The sequence below is a fragment of the Clinocottus analis genome, unplaced genomic scaffold (assembly GCF_023055335.1).
Source record: "Clinocottus analis isolate CAN_PGR_092001 unplaced genomic scaffold, fCliAna1.0.p SCAF_5, whole genome shotgun sequence".
Lineage (NCBI taxonomy): Eukaryota > Metazoa > Chordata > Actinopteri > Perciformes > Cottidae > Clinocottus > Clinocottus analis.
The window spans coordinates 20,487,399-20,510,254 of NW_027176207.1; the positions used below are offsets into that span (position 1 = coordinate 20,487,399).

Consider the following 22,856-nt stretch of genomic DNA (forward strand, 5'->3'; position numbering starts at 1 on the left):
ATGAAGCAGACTTCTATACAACCAGAGGAGGCGCTCCTGCAGGACAGTAGAAAGAATGCAGCTTTAACACTCTTCAACCTGCAGGTTTCCGTCTGGTTTATGACGAGGTCAACTTTTCACGCGTTGACTCCTCGGTGACATCACCGAGCCTCCCGGTGTTTACCGCGGCTATCGGCGCACTCCAGCGATAACGCTCACTGCCTGTCCGGCTCGTCCGTCTCGCAGGCTGAACTTCACAGATAAAGTTTTATTGCGCGGCTCGCGGTGATGTCACCGCCTCTCTCGCAGTGTTTTGAATTTCGCGAGATAGCCGGGACGTTACAGGGCTGCACATTATCATAACTATGAGCATTTGAGCTGAAATAAAAGCGGCTTGTTTACAAGTTAAGCAACGCGGCACGGGGATGGGAAACACTTGGACTGTCGAGCCACTGGAATGAGTGTGTGCGCATGTGTGTGTGTGTGTGACTGTGTGTGTGTTTTTGGCGAGCTTAAAGTGCCTGAGCCGCAGGAGGTGGAGGTTCACAGCTTCTCCAGACAGAACCCCTGTCATTTCAACAGATGGGTCTGCTGCATGTCATCCTGTCCTCAGCCTTTGCCTGGACCACACACACACACACACACACACACACACGCACACGCACACGCACACACGTCTTCTGTAATCAGCACTTTTCCGTCCTCCTCTACACCAACGAGCCCACAGCTTGGCCCTGTCATTGCCTCCTGCCTCCTGCAGTTAAGACGGGTGACTTTGGAGAAATTTAAAACCACCGCCTCCCACCCCCCCAAAGAAAAACGATTGATGAATCCTGAAAACGCCATCAGAGGTTTAAAAAGGACATGTCGCTTCTCCTCCAGAGCCAAACCGTCGTCGGGCAGGATGTCAGCGACACCCGGCTCTCTGCGGCTCCCTGGCCAGTTGAACTCAAAGCCGCGATATCTTTAGCCCCGTTTGCACAGATGGTGGACCTCATTCCCTCCTAATCCACAGGATCCAAACCCTCCACGTTTAATGGACATAGAGAGAGTAACGACGTGATCACCGATGAGTCAGATACACAGTTTAACCGACGCATTGTCATGCTTTTATTGTGGCAAAATGCAAAATTCAATGTGGTATATAACTGATAACGTTACCCTCCTGTTATCCACACTAAAAGGTCAAGATGTGGGCGCTGTACTTTCTGCACCACCAGACTACCCGACCAACACATTTCTACGCGGCCTTTAAAAGGACATTTCTGCATGTGTTTAAACAGCGAGAGATGGATGCATGGATTGAGGGATTTCTTTCAAAGTGCCCTCTTGAACCGAGCCGTCTTGTATTCCTCAGCTCGATTCATCTCTTTTGTTTCCTCGGAACAAACCCCAGAGCTGGAAGGGTGAAGTTCTGTGTCCCGACACGCGTTTTAAGTATTATTGAGGATCCATTATTCATTTCTCATATTTTAGACGAGGGCTTAAACCTGCAGACATCAATCAGTCCGATAACGGCTGTCGTGGGCGAGCTTGTTCACGTCCGTGTTCGCGGAACAGAAAGCAGTGGAGTGTATTGTGTTTCGTGCTCCTGCAGCGGCACGACAGGAAAGACGTTTCATTTATGACTCCTGATCTGCGCAAACACAACCCGGAGAGAGCGGGACAGGTAATCGTACACCGACATCGATGCACGGACAAGAAAAACATTCCCGCCCTTCTTTACCGACCGGAGGGGAAATTGTCCTGGAGAAGAAATCAAGTCGGTTTTGTTTACGTAGCTCCGAAACCCAAATGAACCCCACATGGGCTGCACAACACGAGCGGCACGCAGCGTCCCATCGACCACATTCTCTGAACTACAGGGCGCTTTTTGAGATCTTGTGTTTTAGAGGGAGCTTCGCTCAGCGTTAACAGCTGTAAAATGGTTTTAAGCTGTTTTGAAAGTAGTTTTTTTTTTAAGTTTGAATCAATTCTTAGGCAGGAAAGCAACCATTTAGACTCCAAAGAGGCATCAGTTTTTACCAAATGACGCTTATTTGGAAGTTTACACTGATCCACAGGAGCATCGAGGAGCTTTTATGGTCACGTATTGACAGCGTTGTCGCACCAGAAGAGGTCGACAGAAGTCCACACTGCATGTTTAACCTCGTATTAAGAAGTGAAGATTATTAAATCAAGAATAGGGTCACCGCACAAACTATTAACGCTGAGTGCGACTGAACGAGCTTCTTTCAGTGTGTGTGGAACGAGTACTTTACGAGGGAAACAGCTGAAAAAAGGTAAAATGTAATTACTAGTATTGTAATATGGTTTAAAACCAGGATATTTCAGTGTTTAACATTTAAAAAAATTGGGTTACAAGCCGCTCCTAGCGTCGGTGGATGTTGCTGCTAGCTCCCCGCTTTAGCCAGCTAGCGCTGCTGCTAGCGTCCTGCTCGCTCCCCCTTATCTTCCCGACATCCACCGAAGGTAGCGGGATCGGCCTCGGCTCGATGCCCGACGCAGGCAGCGAGGACGCGGGCAGTAGCGGCAGCGCTAGCTCGCTACAGCGGAGAGCTAGCAGCAGCACTAGCTTGCTACAGCGGAGAGCTAGCGGCAGCGCTAGCTCGCTACAGCGGAGAGCTAGCGGCAGCGCTAGCTCGCTACAGCGGAGAGCTAGCAGCAGCGCTAGCTTGCCACAGCGCGGACACCCACCGAAGGCGGGAGCGGCTTGTAACTCGACTTTTACGGTCCCAGTTTTCACCCTCACACTTCTGTCTCGGCTGAAGTGAACTGCCTCCTCCATCGCTTTTGTTTTTCCTCACATTCCCGATCCGCAAAGACAGATTTGTTTTGAGGTTTCAAAAGGCAGCACATCTGGTGCTTGCCTTGTAAAAATGCCAGTTTGGTAACATTCAGGACCTGCAAGTTGCTCTAAAAGTAAGGTGGCTCGGTTCCCCCTTTTTTATTACACAAATCAGCTGTAAGCCAACTGTCGCATTAAAAAGATTGATTCCACCTTTTAACGTCTGGACTGTGTTCGGGTTTAATGGAGATTTAGTCCTAAAGCGACAGTCGCGTCAATCTGGTGAATGTCTTTATCGCCCTCGGTGCCCTGGAAACCTTATCTTGTTTTCCTCACGTAGTCAAAACAGTTTAAAGTTTATATGAGCAGCTTCGGGGTTTTTTTTTATCTCCAAAAGAAACTCAACAGAACAAGGCAGTTGAAAAAAGCCATCTGTGAGATCATCCATTTCCCTAATTTCTCTCTCTCGAGCGCCGCAACTCTTTCATTTTCGCCCAAATCTCGACCGCATTCCTTTTGGGTCTGAGAGACGCCGAGGAGGGGAAAGCAGATCCAAAACTCTTCATGAGAAGCAGCGTTATCGCCTCCTATTTGTGAAACATAAATTCAGGCCGCCGTCTGCATTCACTGACCTGTTTTACAACGGTGGCCGAGCGTGGCTAATGGTCCGGCGTGACAGGATGAAAAGAAGAAAGAAAAGGCACAAAGAAAGCCGGGAAAGAGGAAGAAAGTCTGCTGTTTCACTTATGTGCACAGAGTTCCTCTTTTCATCAACTTAACCTCACATTAAACTGATTCATTATCACAGTTTTGAGCTTCACGTCTTCTTTCAGACCGGTGGAACGAAAACATCCTAAATACACATTTAGCTCTTTATTTTACTACTTAGTCTTTTTGCGTTTGAATATGCAAATGAGGCATTATAATGTACAAACACATTGCTTGTAAACTTGTGTTAATGTCAGTTATCAAGTCGATAAGGTTCATGGTGATATCTATTAGATCATTTCATTATTAAAACATATTTTTCCACCATATGTAATTCTACAAAACGTATCTTTAACAAGCTTCTGTTTCTAAATTAATATTATTTTCTACATACGCCAAACCCTACAGTTACATTCCTCTCTAGATTCTGAAGGTTTTTGTTCAGATATCATTCGTAACCTGATTTTCAAAACATTATATTCCTTAAAAAATATTGTTGTATGGCTGACCATATTCAGTATACAGGTTCATAACAAGAACTTTGATCTAATAATGCCTCATTTGCATATTAAAACACAATATTTCAGAATACTTGTAATACATGAAAACAATTGTCTTAATGCAAGTAATCACCTGAGGAAGTTTCATGCTGATATCTATTAGTTTATTATTATTTATTTAACCCTATTCACCTGTAGTGTCTGCAGGGCTCAGTTCACAACCACAGCTTGGTGGGGGGGGGGGGGGGGGGGCTTAATTGAAATCATATGCACGTCTTTAACCGAGGACCTCGGCCTGCCTCACCAGACACACACACACAAACACACACAAACACACACAACTCCGTCCTTTTCTGCCTCCTGCATGGTTTAATCCCCCCGGACCTTTCGAAATTAAGCTTTTCACATGGCGCTCTGCACCGCTAACCAAACACAAACCAGCCCTTTATGGCTCCCTGGGCCGGGGCCCCGGGTGCCTCTCTGGGAGGACAGACAGACGGGCCAGAGACGAAGAGGAGGAGGAGGAGGAGGAGAGGTAGTGGTGGTGGTGGTGGTGGAGGAGAGCAGGCGGGGGGGACCGGAAAGTAGTTCCAGTCCGGTAGATGGCTGTAGCATTACAACCCTCTAAAATGTGATGCATTTCATCAATATAGTCTGTTAAATGCAGCTTTTAGAATACATCTACTTCCACAAGTCACAACGGGGTTGAGTTAAAGTGTTTGCAAAGCAGCTAATCGCAGCATTAGCAGTTCACTCGACAAGAAACTTTCATTGCGTGTTGATTCTGGCGACCCCTGTGGACGAAGGCGGTAGTGCTTCCCTTTCGAAAACCTCTCGTTTTACTGCAGCAGGTGTCTGACAGTCTGTCTCTTTCAGACCTGCTTGACCCCTTTCTGTGTTAAACTGTTTCATAACCAGTTAAAAGCTCCTCGCAGAAACCGTTTTTCTCCATTTTGGACGCTGTTCCACAAAAAGAGGTGCGGACCGGCGTTATTATAAATCTTCTGAATGTGAACGAGCCTGTGCAGACTCTCTCGACCCTCTCGCCCCGTTGCAGACTGCTCCCATTGACCCCGGTCCACTCCCCCAGCCTGTTGACAGCTGAGAGGAGCAGGGAGGCCTCCATTAGCAAAAACCCCAAGACCGCTTTGGACATTTCTGGGGATTACTGGCTGATTAGTGAACACAAACAATAAATAAGTGGGGTGAGAGGTCTGTGATCTGAAAGACCTGCTGCGTGAATGAATGTGGAGCGGCTCAAAAAGACTTCCCAGCGATGCTAAACTGGTCTCTGGCAGGAGGATTAAGTAGTAGTGGAACCAGTAAACATATTTTGGCAACCACTCTAAACCCTTTAATGGCCCCTTATTGTTTTGTATTCAGCGTCTTTATGGCGTACATGTTTATCAAGTCTTTGCACGAAATACTAGCCGCGCCAGCACGAATGTGCAGCTTTAACAAATTAGCTTTACAACTATCTTGTGTTGTATTTATTGTTTCCAAGGCAAATTGCTCTTAATGACACATATTGGACTCGTCCATTCACAAAACCTTTTTTTTTTTTTCCCCTCTTCCCTCTTTTTTTTTTGACATTACTCAAATTAAATTCCAAGCCGTGAAGGAATTACGGTCTGCAAATCACGCGAGGAATGCCGTCTGTCACCTCCCATTAATGTGAACCGTTGAGAAACTGGCCGGCTCCTGGAAGCCTCCGCGACGCGCCATCCAGAATCGGGCTTTCCTCATTCTTTCCAGCGAGGCCGTAGCGCTCGGCCGCAACAGCCGCCGCTTTAATAACAGGATCGTGAATGCCGTTCTGATATTACTTGCCAGAAAACAAAACAAAAAAAAAAAAGACAGTTTGGCTTCAACGCTGACCGACGGGCCATTCCCACCTACTTGAAGCTGCCACTGACGATATTTCGAAGGAGTTTTGAGAACATGAACTGTCAGCAACTGGTGGTATCGCTTTCCTTCTGCATTAAATCTCTTCCAAGAGTGGGCCCGAACAGATGTGCAGTGAGATAACCAGAGCACAAAACGTGATGAGATTATGTTTCAGCGGCGTGTACGCGCTGCGAGGCCGCGAGACGTGATTTCATCGCGCCGAAAAAATGATGCAGTTGCCATCTTGAAGTGATAATTTGCTTTATCTCCGCTGACGAAACGCTCCGGATCAGATGAGGTCAGAAGACGTATTCAGCCGGTGATCTCGTGGGCGTTTTGGCAGTGATGTCACGAGCGCGTGTCGAGGAATCCAGGAATCCAGGAAGGTCACTGTGAAGCGTGTACCGAGGCTCGTCTGGGCCCTTTTTTGTTCACAGCAGTCATCCTGACATGTAATTGCAGGGTTTAAAACACAGGTGTGATTGTAAAAGAAATGTATAATTACGGCCCCTGTTTCATTTAGGTGGGCCGGGCCCCTGGTATTATGCGTGCTGGCTCACTGTAATGGCAGTGACATTAAATGAAATGGGCCGGTTATCAGTATTATCAATAATACCTGTGTTTAGCCTGCAATTACATGTCAAGATGGCTGCCGTGAAACGGGCCTATTGTTAAGGAACGATGACGTGAAGAGTATCGTCTACATGATTTTCATGGTTACATCATCTCATTTACTGCCGCTTTGAACACTAACAATGACCCACCTGCCATTTTGAGTTTGAATTATTGACAAAAAAAGAGATTGATTGACACATTGGATGCATTACTCACGAGCCTGTGTCACAACCTCCACGGTCTGGATGATCTGTAATGGATTGGCCAATCCCACACTCTTTCCAACAGGTGGTTTTGTGAGCACATGAAGCATTTTGAGGAACATTTTACTGGAACGCTTCCATGCCTCATGAAGCTCGACCTCGCCGCCACCGCTAAGACAAACCAGAGGGAAGTGGGCTGGGTTTACATAGGGAGTAATGGGGGGTTAGTGGGAACAGGTGCTAGAGGGCTGAAGAGAGACATGTGAAGGTAATGAGGGCGGGGCAGACACTCGGAGAGTGAAGTAAAACATGAGCTATAGCTTTGAAATGAAAGCAGGAAGCACTCAAACTGAAAGTTTTAGGACCAAAGGTGTTCAGTAGGTCAGCTTCAGTCTTCAATGGAGGAATCTTTGATGCAGAAAGCTACTGATTCACTCTGTGATCAGATTGTTCGGGGCCTTCAGCTCGATATTGCCTTAAAAGCCTTAAAAAAGTGCTTTTTGCATGAAATTTGGAAACTGTGCCAAGTATCTGATTGTCACAGTGGACAACATGGCTGCCGAACCAACACATTACTTACTGTACGACACCTGCTCATCATCTCATCTTCCACCTCAGCTCATTATCACAATAATTTCTATTTCAGGAGGCGCTGTGTGTGTGTGTGTGTGTGTGTGACGTTCTAGTCGCCTGTGAGAAAGCCTCGCCAAAAAAGACATGAGCGCATTTCTTTAAAAACACACCGGGACTGCAAAAACACAAAACACTTACTGAGAACCAACAATAGAGCATTTCCTCATCTACTTTTATGAGGATCTCCTGTGTTTCCAAGGTGAAAGGAAACACCTCATGGCTTCCATGTGTCACTTCCTGTCTGCTGCCCGCAAGACAGACTGGAGTTTCCAACATACACGGTTGGTCAAGAACAAGGAGGACATGAATAAAAAAAGAAAACAAGGGAAACGTTGAATACAGAATGCCGTCATTGGACTCATAACTATTCGGGAGAGGTTTTTTTTTTGGGAAGTTGTACAATATTCTTTGGCGTCAGTCCGCGGAGTGAAAACACAAATTTAGGCCGTAAAAAATGGGCGGCCATTTCCCAGAGTAATTGTTTTCTTAGGGTCCTGGTACGGCTTCAGCGCGGGGAAGGACGTGGACGGCGGCTTCAGATCTCCGGCCAGCAAAATCAAAATATTGTGTCGTCACCCTCGTCCAGCGATTTGATTCACTTCATTTCTGCTCGCGCCGTCCAAACTGGGTCGCCACTGGAGAGAATGTGGGCCGAGGGTATCACACAGTTCAGTCTGGATCTGGTTCAAACGGTGTGGTGGAACGTCCCGGCGCAAAATAGCGTTTCCATTGAGGAACAATCGGCATTGTCGTGCGTCAGAATGGAGAAAGAAAACCGAGAGCCTCGGCCTTTTATGTGACCCCCGGGGGAAGCGGATGTTTCCTCTTTTCTTGCTCGGAGGAATCCACCTGAGCGTGACGACGAAGTGGCCCCGACTGAGCCGTCCAGGTTCGCTTCATTAAAAGAGACGCCGGGGGAACATTTTTATGCTCCGGCGAGGGAGGAAGGAAGGACTGGATGAGATTTTTTACGGAGATAAAGAGAGAGTCAAAAGGGGAAAGAAAAGAGCTGAGAGAGACGGATTTGCTCCTCTCGGATTACCGGTTGAATAAACAGTCGTTGCTGATGGATGATGGTGGCGTTCCTCTCTCACATCCAACTGATGGCAGTGCAGATAGAGTCTCTATGAGCTCAGTATCGTGCTGCAGGTGGCATGAAAATATTATTCAGGTGGCATGAATAAGCCCGAAGAGGTAGAACCGGGATTAAACTGTACACTCAATCTTTTTTGGTTCAAAATCCATGTTTTTTATGGTTGTATAGAAGTTTATACTTCATGTGTTGAAGCTGCATTCTCTCTCCTGACCACCAGGGGGCGACTCCTCTGTTTGTATAGAAGTCTATGCTTCATGTGTTAGAGCTGCATTCCCTCTCCTGACCACCAGGGGGCGACTCCTCTGGTTGTATAGAAGTCTATGCTTCATGCGTTAAAGCTGCATTCCCTCTCCTGACCACCAGGGGGCGACTCCTCTGGTTGTATAGAAGTCGATACTTCATGTGTTAAAGCTGCATTCTCTCTCCTGACCACCAGGGGTGACTCCTCTGGTTGTATAGAAGTCTATGCTTCATGTGTTGAAGCTGCATTCTCTCTCCTGACCACCAGGGGGCGACTCCTCTGGTTGTATAGAAGTCAATGCTTCATGTGTTGAAGCTGCATTCTCTCTCCTGACCACCAGGGGGCGACTCCTCTGGTTGTATAGAAGTCTATGCTTCATGTGTTAAAGCTGCATTCTCTCCTGACCACCAGGGGGCGACTCCTCTGGTTGTATAGAAGTCAATACTTCATGTGTTAAAGCTGCATTCTCTCTCCTGACCACCAGGGGGCGACTCCTCTGGTTGTATAGAAGTCTATGCTTCATGTGTTAAAGCTGCATTCTCTCCTGACCACCAGGGGGCGACTCCTCTGGTTGTATAGAAGTCTATGCTTCATGTGTTGAAGCTGCATTCTCTCTCCTGACCACCAGGGGGCGACTCCTCTGGTTGTATAGAAGTCTATGCTTCATGTGTTAAAGCTGCATTCTCTCTCCTGACCACCAGGGGGCGACTCCTCTGGTTGTATAGAAGTCAATGCTTCATGTGTTGAAGCTGCATTCTCTCTCCTGACCACCAGGGGGCGACTCCTCTGGTTGTATAGAAGTCAATACTTCATGTGTTAAAGCTGCATTCTCTCTCCTGACCACCAGGGGGCGACTCCTTTGGTTGTATAGAAGTCTATGCTTCATGTGTTAAAGCTGCATTCTCTCCTGACCACCAGGGGGCGACTCCTCTGGTTGTATAGAAGTCAATACTTCATGTGTTAAAGCTGCATTCTCTCCTGACCACCAGGGGGCGACTCCTCTGGTTGTATAGAAGTCAATACTTCATGTGTTAAAGCTGCATTCTCTCTCCTGACCACCAGGGGGCGACTCCTCTGGTTGTATAGAAGTCTATATAAACTACTCTACTTCTCTCTTGATTTATGATCATGGCGGCCATAAACCAAGTTGGATATGAACTCATTGTCTAAAAACAGCAGTCCATAAACTAATGAGTGACGTCACGTCGACTATCTCCACTTCTAATAAACAGGCTGTCTGATAATGTTTAACTGATAAGTTGACTTGGATCTTTCTTGTATGTGAAACTAAGTATGACTTAAACATCTGCTTTCCTAACTATGTAAAACTAAATGTCACACATAAAAACTAATGTACTTATTTGCATTAATTGAAATAAAAAGGTATCCAATACCAAGATATCAAATATCAAGACACCAGATCCATCTGTTTGAGACGGATCTCTACAGCTCAATTTACTGATTGGCAAATTTCACAATAAAAGTCTCCTGTGACGCTGCTGATCTTGTCAGAGAGAGAATTCATATGATCCTCCGACCACAAACCACGCAGATGAATTACATGAGCCTAAGTCTCTTTCACTTTCTCCTCCGACACGGTAAACAATACTTTCCTGTAAAGAATTTTTTTTTTAAAAACTCCCACTGATGAGCGGACGGATGGATTTCCCTTCAGCTCTTTGTGCTCCACCCTTCCAGCCCCACCCTCCCATCTCCACAGCGAGGGCTGAGAGACATAACTACCACAATGCACCACTGCGACGGACGGACCCTCACATGTCTGAGCCACAATATGCTCATTGTCTGTCTCCTTCGGTCACACGGCCTCAATAATCACAGCAGAAACCTGCTGGCTTGCCAGCACTGGAAAAACTTGGAAAAAAAAGATCATCTGCCGGAGTTCATCAAGCCGTAAACGTCCCGTCTGGCAGCTCGTACGAAGCGGAGAACAATCGAGATACTATTTCCCAAACCTTTCCAGTGAACAGTCGGAGGCATTATCTCATTTATGGCCATGTGAATGATAGCGTACATGCAATTTACGGATCAAGTGTTGGGCCGGTTTCCATGGATCTTGTTTATGATGTAAACAGAGCGAGGAGTCTCGGGTCTCACACCCAGAGAACCGAACTTCTGAGTTATGACCCCAGATGTCAATGATCCTCTCGTGTGGCCGGTGCGGTGGGTGGCGTTTTAAAAAAGTACGAAGCAAATGTGACATAAATCAGATTAGAGCAACGTCGGGTCAGCGGCAGCAGCAGCCACTTTGGTTTATATCCAAGTATTTACTGCCGCTGGTCGGATCGCAAGAATTTCAGGGCTATTGATGAAAGTTGATGCTTTCCAGTCCTGTTCAGTTTATCTTCCTCAGTGAGGAAAGTCCAGTCTGTGCTGGCTTTAACAAGTGCACTGAAGTCTGGTTGAATGAGCTGGAGATGTGAAGGACAGCCGACAGGTGTCAGCGAGAGAGGATCTTCATCACTGGGAATGTTTGTAGGTCGTTTGTAGGTGCAACATGCAGTTGAATAATTGTCGGCATACACTACCGTTCAAAAGTTTGGGGTCACTTCGAAATGTCCTCTTTTTTCAAAGAAAAGCACAGTTTTTTTCAATGAAGATAACATTAAATTAATCAGAAATAGCCTCTATACATTGTTAATGTGGTAAAAGACTATTCCAGGTGGAAACGTTTTTTAATGAAATATCTACGTCGGTGTATAGAGGCCTATTTCCAGCAGCTTTGGAGCATCACTCCAGTTGTTCTGAGGCTACATTGTGTTTGCTAAATCGCCTAAGAAGACTAATGGATGAGTCGAAAACCCGTAAAACCGTTGTGCGGCGATGTTACACAGCTGAAAACAGTTCTGCTGCTGAGAGAAGCTATAAAACTCGCCTTCCTTTGAGCGGGTTGAGTATCTGGAGCATCACATTTGTGCCATTAAACTCTCAAAATGGCCAGAAAAAGAGAAACTTTCATGTGAAACTCGCCAGTTTATTCTTAAAATTGAAGGCTATTTCATGCAAGAACTTGCAAAGAAACTGAACATTTATCTGGGTGACCACAAACTTTTGAACAGTAGTGTACATATATATGTATATATGTAGATGCTAGACTTTGTGTGTGTTCCAGTACTACGATACTACACAGTATGCCAGAAAAATATTTAGATTGTCCCAATATAAAGACTGTCAAACGCAGTTAGCCAAAACCGACTGTGTTGTGTAAGTTCTCCTCCATCTGGTCACATTTTGCGGCATATTTTTTTGGGGGTTATTCTTACCCACAATCCTCCACGCAGCAGATAAATGAGCGACAGGGTCAGAGTTCAATGTGCAGTGTTGTGATAAAGTAGCAGTTGAATGCAAACTGCACACAACGGCGCATACTTTGTCGGGGCGCCGAGAGAGTATGAACTAAAAGTTCACAACAAAAAGCATGTGTGTGTGTGTGTGTGTGTCTGCAGCATGAGAAATGTGAGCGGGTCCGCCCTGACGGCTTCTCAGTGGGTGTGAGCGTAGAAGTAAAGAAAAGCCTTGTTGCTTGTCGCTTGGGTGAATCCAGAGTGAACGCTGGTTACCTGCGAGTCGGGCTCCATGTAAGGGCTCGTCTTGCCGTCGTCGCTAACCGTCGGCGACCACACTCGGTCTCCTGGTCCCGACCTGAAAGACAATACCAATGAAAACATGAGTCAGAGCAGCAAGAGTGTCCAAGCGCCCTTTTGTTTCTGCTTTTCTTTATTATTATTATGAATTATTATTTCTGAGTGAGAATGTTTGAGGCAAGCGAAGAACTTTCCCCGAATCCTCCAGGAAAGATGACGACTTTAGAGTCACATGACATGCCGTTAACCACAGCTTTGACTGGCTAAAGCACGACACACTTTTTCTTCTTCTGTACTTTGTCAATGTTTTTTTTTTTCTTTCTTTCTTAATGTTGCGGCCGTTATTTATGGAAGCCCATTTCCGCCGGAAAAAAATAATAATAATAATTAGGACCAAAAAAAAAAAAAAAAAAATACAAATTAGGACCAAAAAAAAATGATGAGGACCCAAAAAGAAAAATAAAGCCCAAAAAAAAAAAAATGCGGCCCCAAAAATAAAAGAACCCAAAAAAAAATGAGGCCCAAAAAAAAAAAAAATGGAGGACCTAAAACAAAAAGAGGCTCAAAAAAAAAAATAAAAAAATTGGGACAATAAAATAAAAAATATGTTTTTTTGGTCCTAAATTATTTTGGTCTGTGGCGGAAATGGGCTTCCATAATTATTTCAGTTCAGCTTAGTGAGGACCAAGTTGAGACAAGTCACTGGTGTTGATGTAACAATTAGCAGGGGTTTTTTTTTAGCTTCGCTTGCACCAAGTGTTTCATCAAAAGACAAATAACTGGGACTTAATTGAAGAATTTGACCAGAAAAGTGAGTCAAAAGGTACTTAGATTTCACTGACACAAACAGGGAAATATTTACTGGCCTGAAAAAAGAAACTAAACATAAATTTGGTGGCTATTGGCCGTACTGTCAAAGCACATTTTAGCAGCACGGGGCCCAAAAAGACCTCCCATTGACTTCCACTGGGAAAGAGAAGTCTATAGAGTCAACTTCCCAGTACCAACACAAGGAAAAGATCGTGAAATACGTAGTTAGGTTGAGGAAAAGACTGAATAAAGCCGCTTCTAAAAGCCATTAGGTCATACAAAGCTTCTGTACATTTGGCAGGTATTGGCGTCAGGAATGGACTACAGCATCGCTCTGGGCTCCTCTCACTGGTTTGAAGATAAAGTCATCGTCACATCATAACTCTACGAGGAATCCAGTTTTTTAAGGAGAAAAAGAAAAGCCCATTTCATTTCAGGCCAAGGATTTATCAAAAAGTCACGATAGCTGAATTAGTGCTATCTGAGCCTTCTCCCACTCCTGTAATGGACTCCAGTTGCATTTCCTTACAAAAAAAAGACTGATTCACTGACTGGCAGCAATGATTAAATACATCATTTAGTTCCTACTGTGCGTGCGCGAGCATTCCCGGAGAATTAAACGCTTTAGAGAAGTTAATGGCGCGCAACTGATTTCTCAGGCTGATATAAAAACATTGCGATTAATCTCCAATGGCATCGCTCAACGCTCCGCTTGCATTGCCTCTTCCACTTTCGAGTTGAAATGGTGGCAGTTTGTTTGACGTATGACACACACACACACACACACACACACACACAAACACACACACCAAAAAACAAAAAGATCTGAGGGGGAATTCTTTGGTTCCTCGGGTCGGGAGGTTTCTGTCACCATGGCGTTGGCGGTTCAATGGGAAAGCATCCAACTCGCGAGGACGGGTAACACCAGGACATCATGCGGGGTAACTAAAGGACACGCTGTGTGTGTGTGTGTGTATATGTGTGTGTGTGTGTCCCTTCTTTCACACCTCCCGACTATTAACCGCGAGCGTTGCACGGATCCGTCCCAACAGCGCGGCAGACTCGGCGTCCAGAGCGGTGATGTCATTCAGCTGATATGAACCGCGGAGGTGTTGCTATCAAAGGCGGCGAGTGTCTGATGGACTGCATAGGACAACACCCCCCCCCCCCCCCCCCACCGTGCCCCCACCCTCCTCCAACCATAAAGCCTTCGTGTTGTCAGATTGTTTGGTTTCGATGGCGACGACAAACAAACGGCCCATTGAAAACGAGTCTGAAGAGGCCCAGTTTGAGATGACATTTCAGCCGTTTAGCATCCGTTCAGAATGATGGAGGCGATGGTGGAAAACTGTGAGTTACGTCACACTTCTTCTGCCCTCTTTACGCCAATTCATTCCACTTGAAACGCGACGACGAGGTCGTGTTTGTGTCGGTGAGGCGGCTTCATGTAATCTCACACTTTGAATATTGATCGGCGGACGTCATCCAGTTTACATCTCGAAAAACGTTCCCCGCGTCTTCATAATAAGTCGATTAGTTTGCGGTTTCTCCTTTCTCTTTGGTGTCAGCAGCTGGAACTCGTTGCTTGATATTATTGAATGTGTAAAAAGGGCTGAGAGGCCTCAAGTTATCCATCAGGCCTCTTATTGCCCCAAAAGCCTGGGATGCGTTGTTCATTGAGGTACAAAAAGGTCCTGATTTGAACACAGGCGATAATAAAAAAAAAGGAAACGGAAGTCTCCGTTTGACAAAAAAATATATATATTCTGTGATTTTATTTCTGTTTTTATCTGCTGCATAGACTTCTATACAACCAGAGGAGTCGCCTCTTGGTGGTCATGAGAGAGAATGCAGCTTTAACACATGAAGCATAGACTTCTAGACAACCAGAGGAGTCGCCCCATAGTGGTCAGGAGAGAGAATGCAGCTTCAATACATGAAGCGTAGACTTCTATACAACCAAAGGAGTCGCCCCCTGGTGGTCAGGAGGGAGAATGTAGCTTTAACACATGAAGCATAGACTTCTATACAACCAGAGGAGTCGCCTCTTGGTGGTCATGAGAGAGAATGCAGCTTTAACACATGAAGCATAGACTTCTAGACAACCAGAGGAGTCTCCCCCTGGTGGTCAGGAGAGAGATTGCAGCTTTAACAAATGAAGCATATACTTCTATAAAACCAGAGGAGTCGCCCCCTGGTGGTCAGGAGAAAGAATGCAGCTTCAACACATGAAGCATAGACTTCTATAAAACCAGAGTTTTTATACGTTTACTTTTGGCTCTTCGTGTATTTCATTCTCTGTGTGTTTTAAACATATTGTGTAGCGCTTTGTCACAGTGTTTTAAAAAACTGAACGCTTGTTGTCACTAATTGATGAACCGGTTCGAGGATGTGATGTAACACAAGTAGCAGCGGAGCAGACGGAGGTCACAGTGAACTGGTTTAATATATTCCCTTTGACACTTTAGCGTGTCCTCCAGTAGTCAGTGAGGGATCTCTCGACCTCGACTCATTGTGCGTCTGTTTTCCTGCCCGATCCCCCCTCCTCCAGCCTGGAAATACCTTGTGATGATAAATGGACCAGATCGTCTATTTGCAGACTGACTGGCTTTATCTTGTCTTCTCTCCTCCCTCCTCGGTCTCAATACTTTTGCCAGGAGTGCTGCGAGAGACCAGATCTGAGCTCGTTGTAAATACAGATTCACAGTGATGAATACGACGCGGGGGAATAGTTCCCGGCTCTTTTTTTTTTTTCCTTCATCTTTTATCTTTCACCAACTAGCTCACCTTCTGGTTTTCACTGCACGCGTCAATGTCACGATTGAATAGAGACGAATGGAAAGAAAGAAAAAGAGGATGAAGAAGAAAGTCTCCAGTCATCACGATGACTTTCCTATTCTTTCCTCTGGTCATATTTTCCATTGCCTGACCTCCCCCTGCCTGTTTTCATTTCCTGATTGGAGGGGGGAGGAGGGGGAGGGGGGAAGAATCTGGTTTTTCGGAGCGGGAGGCTGAGTTTACTTTGGCTGCACAGCATCACCGTGTTCGAGGAGGAGCATGAGACGGACGGCTGAAAAAAATAAACAAGTACCCTCAAATTAAGATGTGGCAGTTCACGGATCATTTCAGGGTTCACTGGGAAGTCTCGCTTTGCTCCGTCAAACCCATTAGAAACCAGTTTTCAGATCGCTTCATATTCCACTGGAGCCGCTTCCCCAGTGAGCAAAGGGAGACAATCACAATATGAAGAAGATTTAGGGGGTCTCGTCTGAGAAAAAGAAAAAGGTTGAGAAAAACGTAGTTAGGTTGGGGAAAAGATCGTGAAATACGTAGTTAGGTTCAGTAGAGATCGTGAAATATGTAGTTAGGTTGAGGAAAAGATCGTGAAATACGTAGTTAAGGTGATGAAAAGATCGTGAAATACGTAGTCAGGTTGAGGAAAAGATCGTGAAATACGTAGTTAGGTTGGGGAAAAGATCGAGAAATACATAGTTAGGTTCAGTAGAGATCGTGAAATACGTAGTTAGGTTGAGGAAAAGATTGTGAAATACGTAGTTAAGGTGACGAAAAGATCGTGAAATACATAGTTAGGGTGAAGCAAAGATCGTGAAATACGTAATTGGGTTCAGTAGAGATCGTGAAATACGTAGTTAGGTTGAGGAAAAGCGTGAAATACGTAGTTAGGTTAAGGAAAAAGATTGTGAAATACGTAGTTAGGTTGGGGAAAAGATCGTGAAATACGTAGTTAGGTTGGGGAAAAGATCGAGAAATACATAGTTAGGTTCAGTAGAGATCGTGAAATACGTAGTTAGGTTGAGGAAAAGATTGTGAAATACGTAGTTAGGTTGAAGAAAAGATCGTAAAATACGTAGTTAAGGTGACGAAAAGATCGTAAAAATACGTAGTTAGGTTGACGAAAAGATCGTGAAATACGTAGTTAAGGTGACAAAAAGATTGTGAAATACGTAATTGGGTTCAGTAGAGATCGTGAAATACGTAGTTATGTTGAGGAAAAAGATCGTGAAATACGTGGTTAGGTTGAAGAAAAGATCGTCGTTTGGGTTAAATAATCACGTGGCGTTACAGAAGTAAACAAGTCAGGTGAAAATCAGCGTTTTCGTTTCATATAGAGAACGAACCGCGGCCTCATGGGTAAAAAATTGCCGTTTGTTGGACCCGTCCACTTCCGCCGGTTCTGTGTGAGCTTTTGGGGGTTTTTTTTAGAAAATACTTCCTCGTTCACGATTTCGTAGAGAACAGAAACAATTATTCAGTGGGATATCTTCGGATTACAGCGGAGGAACAGCTACGAGTGACGACGAGATCAATCCGAGAGAGCAAAAGAAGGGGGGAAGGTTTGTGGTCTGCCCCGTCCTCCCTTCATGCAACACAACCTCACAAACCTGATTGATGGTGCGCTTAGAACCACCACCACAAAAAAAAGGAGACCCTGGGAGAGCAGGAGAGTAACGATGCGATGGAGGGATGAAGGAGGAGAAGGTTGCGGAGGGGAGGAGGGGGTTCCTTTATATCGTTGTCCCAGCTGGAGTCCCGTTCATTTGGTCCCGTGCAGCCTCGTGCATGATGCATGATTCCTCAGCCGTGAGTCACAGGTCCTTGAGTCAATGCACGAGAGAAGAGGCCGATCCTCCAGAGCTCGGACGACGGGTCTTTTTTCTCTAAATCCCTCTTGCTCTGCGATTTGCTTTGATTTTACTCCTTACTCATGCTTCATGTGTTAAAGCTGCATTCTCTCTCCTGACCACCAGGGGGCGACTCCTCTGGTTGTATAGAAGTCTATACTTCATGTGTTAAAGCTGCAGTCTCTCTCCTGACCACCAGGGAGCGACTCCTCTGGTTGTATAGAAGTCTATGCTTCATGTGTTAAAGCTGCATTCTCTCTCCTGACCACCAGGGGGCGACTCCTCTGGTTGTATAGAAGTCTATGCTTCATGTGTTAAAGCTGCATTCTCTCTCCTGACCACCAGGGGGCGACTCCTCTGGTTGTATAGAAGTCTATACTTCATGTGTTAAAGCTGCAGTCTCTCTCCTGACCACCAGGGAGCGACTCCTCTGGTTGTATAGAAGTCTATGCTTCATGTGTTAAAGCTGCATTCTCTCTGCTGACCACCAGGGGCGACTCCTCTGGTTGTATAGAAGTCTAGGCTTCATGTGTTAAAGCTGCAGTCTCTCTCCTGACCACCAGGGAGCGACTCCTCTGGTTGTATAGAAGTCTATGCTTCATGTGTTAAAGCTGCATTCTCTCTGCTGACCACCAGGGGCGACTCCTCTGGTTGTATAGAAGTCTATGCTTCATGTGTTAAAGCTGCATTCTCTCTCCTGACCACCAGGGGGCGACTCCTCTGGTTGTATAGAAGTCTAGGCTTCATGTGTTAAAGCTGCAGTCTCTCTACTGACCACCAGGGGGCGACTCCTCTGGTTGTATAGAAGTCTAGGCTTCATGTGTTAAAGCTGCAGTCTCTCTACTGACCACCAGGGGGCGACTCCTCTGGTTGTATAGAAGTCTATGCTTCATGTGTTAAAGCTGCAGTCTCTCTACTGACCACAATGGGGTCACTCCTCTGGTTGTATAGAAGTCTATGCTTCGTATGCTATGCTGCATTCTTTCTACTGACCACCAGGGGGTGACTCCTCTGGTTGTATAGAAGTATATGCTTCTTGTGTTTAAGCTGTTTTCTCTCTCTTGACCAGCACGGGGCGACTCCTCTGGTTGTATAGAAGTCTATATAGATGATTCTACTGAGAGAATACATCAAGAGAGAAATACACATTTTAAACATGAGTTTATGTCCCAATATCTAGTTTCAAGTCTTCTTCTATACAGCATGACGTTCATTTAGTAAATTATGGTCCATTTGTTGCCAAAATGGCGACGACCAAATCACCAAACTAAATCACTAAAACTAAATGTATATTTGGGGTCATTCTGGGTGAACCGACCTATTGCACTCTAAACCGTCTGCCGCATCATTACTTAACAAGAACACGACACGCAGCCAGAGCAACGCACACAAGTCAGTCATCATGACTCACTTCTCAGCCCATGCATCTCGCCACCCCAGCAGGACTCTTTCCGAACGGCCTGGCCGGCGGTGGAAAACGCATCCAAACCGCCGCCGGGGCCTCTGCGACCACATGGCTTTCTCCAAGAAGCTCTGGCAGAAAAAAAGGGAAACTGCAGGGAGGCAAAGGCAGGTTGGAAGAAGAGGCGATATATATATATATATATATAAAAAAGAAGAAGAAAAAGTGAATGAGTGGAGCGGGAATTCGGTTTGGATAAGGAGAAGGGTGGTACATGGAGGTTGGGGGACGATGGCGAGGTCAATGGAATGATGGATGAAAAGAGGAACGAGGAGCTTTCATCCACAGCTGGTCCACATATTGAGAAGCTGTTAAGGTCTGAGGGTATAAAAGCCAAGCAAAGCAGACGTGACACACTCCAAATGTGGAGCCCTGTGTGTCCGTCAACGGTCCTCTGACATTACGGTGAACTCAGATGGTGTGCGTGGCGGGAGCGGCGGCCATTTTTTCCACCTCAGCGAGACGATGCTGCTCCGTTAGATCACCGACGCCAGAAACTAGCGTGGGCGTTTCACCTCGCAGAGGAGCGCTGACAGGCCGCGTCAGCACCGAGGCCGAAGGAAAATGAAAAGCTGCGGTGAAGTGGTGACCTCAGAGCGCGTTTTTTCTTCTCAGTTTCTATTTCCATCTTTCCTTTTATTCATGAATTCATGAGCAATGAAAGGTTGTGAATTTCATTGGCATCTGTCAATCACCCTGTGGCCCCGCCCCTAAAGCGTCCCCTGCTTTATGGTCTGTTTGACTCTAAATGACCATAATTTACTAAATGAACATCATGCTGTATAGAAGAAGACTTGACACTAGAGATTGAGACATAAACTCATGTTTACAATGTTTACTGAGGGAATACATCAAGAGAGAAGTAGAGACATTTATATAGACTTCTATACAACCAGAGGAGTCGCCCCCTGGTGGTCAGGAGAGAGAATGACGCTTTAACATGAAGCATAGACTTCTATACAACCAGAGGAGTCGCCCCCAGGAGAGAGAATGACGCTTTAACATGAAGCATAGACTTCTATACAACCAGAGGAGTCGCCCCCTGGTGGTCAGGAGAGAGAATGACGCTTTAACATGAAGCATAGACTTCTATACAACCAGAGGAGTCGCCCCCTGGTGGTCAGGAGAGAGAATGACGCTTTAACATGAAGCATAGACTTCTATACAACCAGAGAATTCGAATCCTGATGCATAGTAAAAAAATAATGCAGGTGTAAAAAAAATATTTTTGTGGACATTTGGGAGATATTAGATTTCCCGAGATTGGACTGGACGAACAAGACTAATGACATCTAAAAATATGTATCTGAGCGTTTGAATGTTGAATTTTTCCTGAAGCCTCTTTTATTTCTTACTCGGCTTTCACAAGCTTCCCGGGGAACAAACCCCCCCGGTGCTCTTAAATGCTTCGTAAGAGGAATAATAAAACAAAAAAGGGGGTAATGAAAGTAATAAATGCATAGTAATAAATGCGGAGGAGTTGCAAAGACACATTCTTGTGTTATTTAAGCCTTCTGGCTTAAAGGAATCCAGTGTTCTGTAATTTTGGGTCACGGCAGACGTGTGGACTCGTATATTTATCCATCGGCAGAAACTCAAAATTACAGGTCTCCCGTTTCTCCCTCTGTGACACTTTGGAGTATTTTACGACGAAGCCGTTTAATGTCGGCCAAAACTGGTGTCCTTTGAAATGTTATATATTGTAGTGATTCAGCGGGAGTTCTTTTGAGTCACTCCCAATTTTGTTGGACTCCAGATTTCGTGGCTGGAATTAAATAATCCTCAATTATTCCTGTAGACCTCTTACATCATCATCATCATCGCATCGGATTCTTTGAGCTGAACCGCAATCCATTGTAGAATCTGACGTTTATGCAAAAAAAACAATCAATTTCAAATCGTTGGTGTGCAAAAAAACAACATGGACGCCGCGTGGCACAAAAATAGACAATTTAAATAATTAATCACAATGATCTGGAGGAAGAAAATCATCAACTGGACCTAAAGATTATGCAAGAAGTCTGCACAACAGTTGCTTTGCATTGCGACTTTTTCCCAATTCTCATTGTATTTTGGTGGTAGGTTTACATGAGCTACATGTAGCTACGTGAGCTACATGTAGCTACATGATCCTGTTGGAAGTTGGAGCTCCTGCACGTTGTTTCTGTGCTCTGTCGTAGTGACCGTTGCTGTTTATTAACACGACTTCCTGTGCTGCGTTTGTCCCGAGGGAGAGAAACAATAAATAATCTACCTCACCTCGAGGTCCAGGACGCCAAACGCTTTAAAAAGCGCCGCGCTACGGGGGTTGCAAATAATTGGAGACCATGAGACTTTTACTCAGCCTTTGGTTTATATTTGACTTGGAAGAGTCTCCCTTTTTCCACAATGCCGAGCAGGAGTATTCAAAAAGATGATAAAAATTAAAAAATAAAAACCTTCTGTGACTCATGTCCTCTATCTCAGGAGGGAGAAATTCAACTCTGAGCTTCGGCGTGTAATTCGATTTCCAGCGGTGCGCCCAGCAAAAAAACGTTAGCCGTTAAAAAAGCCCGTGTGGATTCCCTCGCCGGGTCGCTCCGATTCACCGCTCCTCTACTTGGCTTCGACGTCCCCTTCTCCCTCTCTCTAAAGCATCACATCCATCTTTTTTAAATTCTGCTTTTCCCCCTCCTTCATCTGCTGGTTGTTCCGTCGTTCCAGCCCTTCGTCGGCAGCTCATTTTACGCTCCGGGGTCAGAGGGTCGCTGGCTCCCCTCTGACCCTCGTCCGGTCCAGCGGCGGGGCGGTTCAGACCGTAATTACGCCGCAATAAACTGCAGAAAGGTCGCATGCCAGCTGCTGGCCTCGGCCGCTATCTGGCCGGTTTCTGCGGCGGACAAAAGGACGGTTGATGAGCAACAGGACGACGGCGTGTCTGCTGGATTATTTGACAAATGGAAGTTGTTTTTTTCTTGGACTAAAGCATCAAAAACCTCTAGTTTTTTAATAATAATTGCTGAAAAGAGGTCGTCTTTGATCTTCAACCCCGTGCACTCCGACACGTCCTTCATTTCTCACAACTGTCACCGCCAATTACAATTCTTTTGCATGTTTTTTTCTGTCTCTTTCCTGGTCGAGAGTCTCTTTCCTGGTCCCGGAGAGAGGTATTTGTGAGTATTAAATAAACATAGATAGTTCTGGATAATGATATTTGTATCTGACAAAAAACAGACGTGGGGGATAATTTCGAAATCCCGTAAATCCCTCTGGTGATACTATTCCATGAATAGAGCGTTAGTCAATCACCAAAATAATTCAGTTTGGCGTCATCAGTGGCTGCAACGTGGTGCTTTACTCACTCCACCAGGTGACGTGAGTCGAGTCCCGGAGGGTTGAGGGTTCAAGGCCCTGGTTTAACCATCTGTTGAAAACTGTGGAACAATGTCTCCTTTTCTCTGTGTTTGAGTCATTGTAGGAACACCAAATTAATTCCAATACTTGTGTTTATTGTATGTATTTGTTCAGGAAAGTCTTGGGAAAAAACTGTACATCTGCAAAAAAAAACTTTTTCACTTTTAAAAAGATATTTTGATGGTAACTATTTAACATCCAGCATGATGTGAGCCAGATTCCCCCAAAAATGCCTCCTGGAGCGTCAATGAGACACCTTTTTAGAAAGATTAGGACCTAAAGAATCAGAATCTGCA

General features: G+C 45.4%; 1 protein-coding gene across 1 annotated transcript in view; it reads right to left on the minus strand.

Annotated features, from left to right (window-relative positions):
- pdlim4 (PDZ and LIM domain 4) overlaps window positions 1–22,856 on the minus strand; it is a 50,746-nt gene that overhangs the window by 15,467 nt on the left and 12,423 nt on the right. Inside the window, exon 3 of the mRNA XM_068600860.1 lies at window positions 12,229–12,310. Coding sequence (XP_068456961.1) covers window positions 12,229–12,310 — 82 coding nt within the window. The remainder of the gene's footprint in view (window positions 1–12,228; window positions 12,311–22,856) is intronic.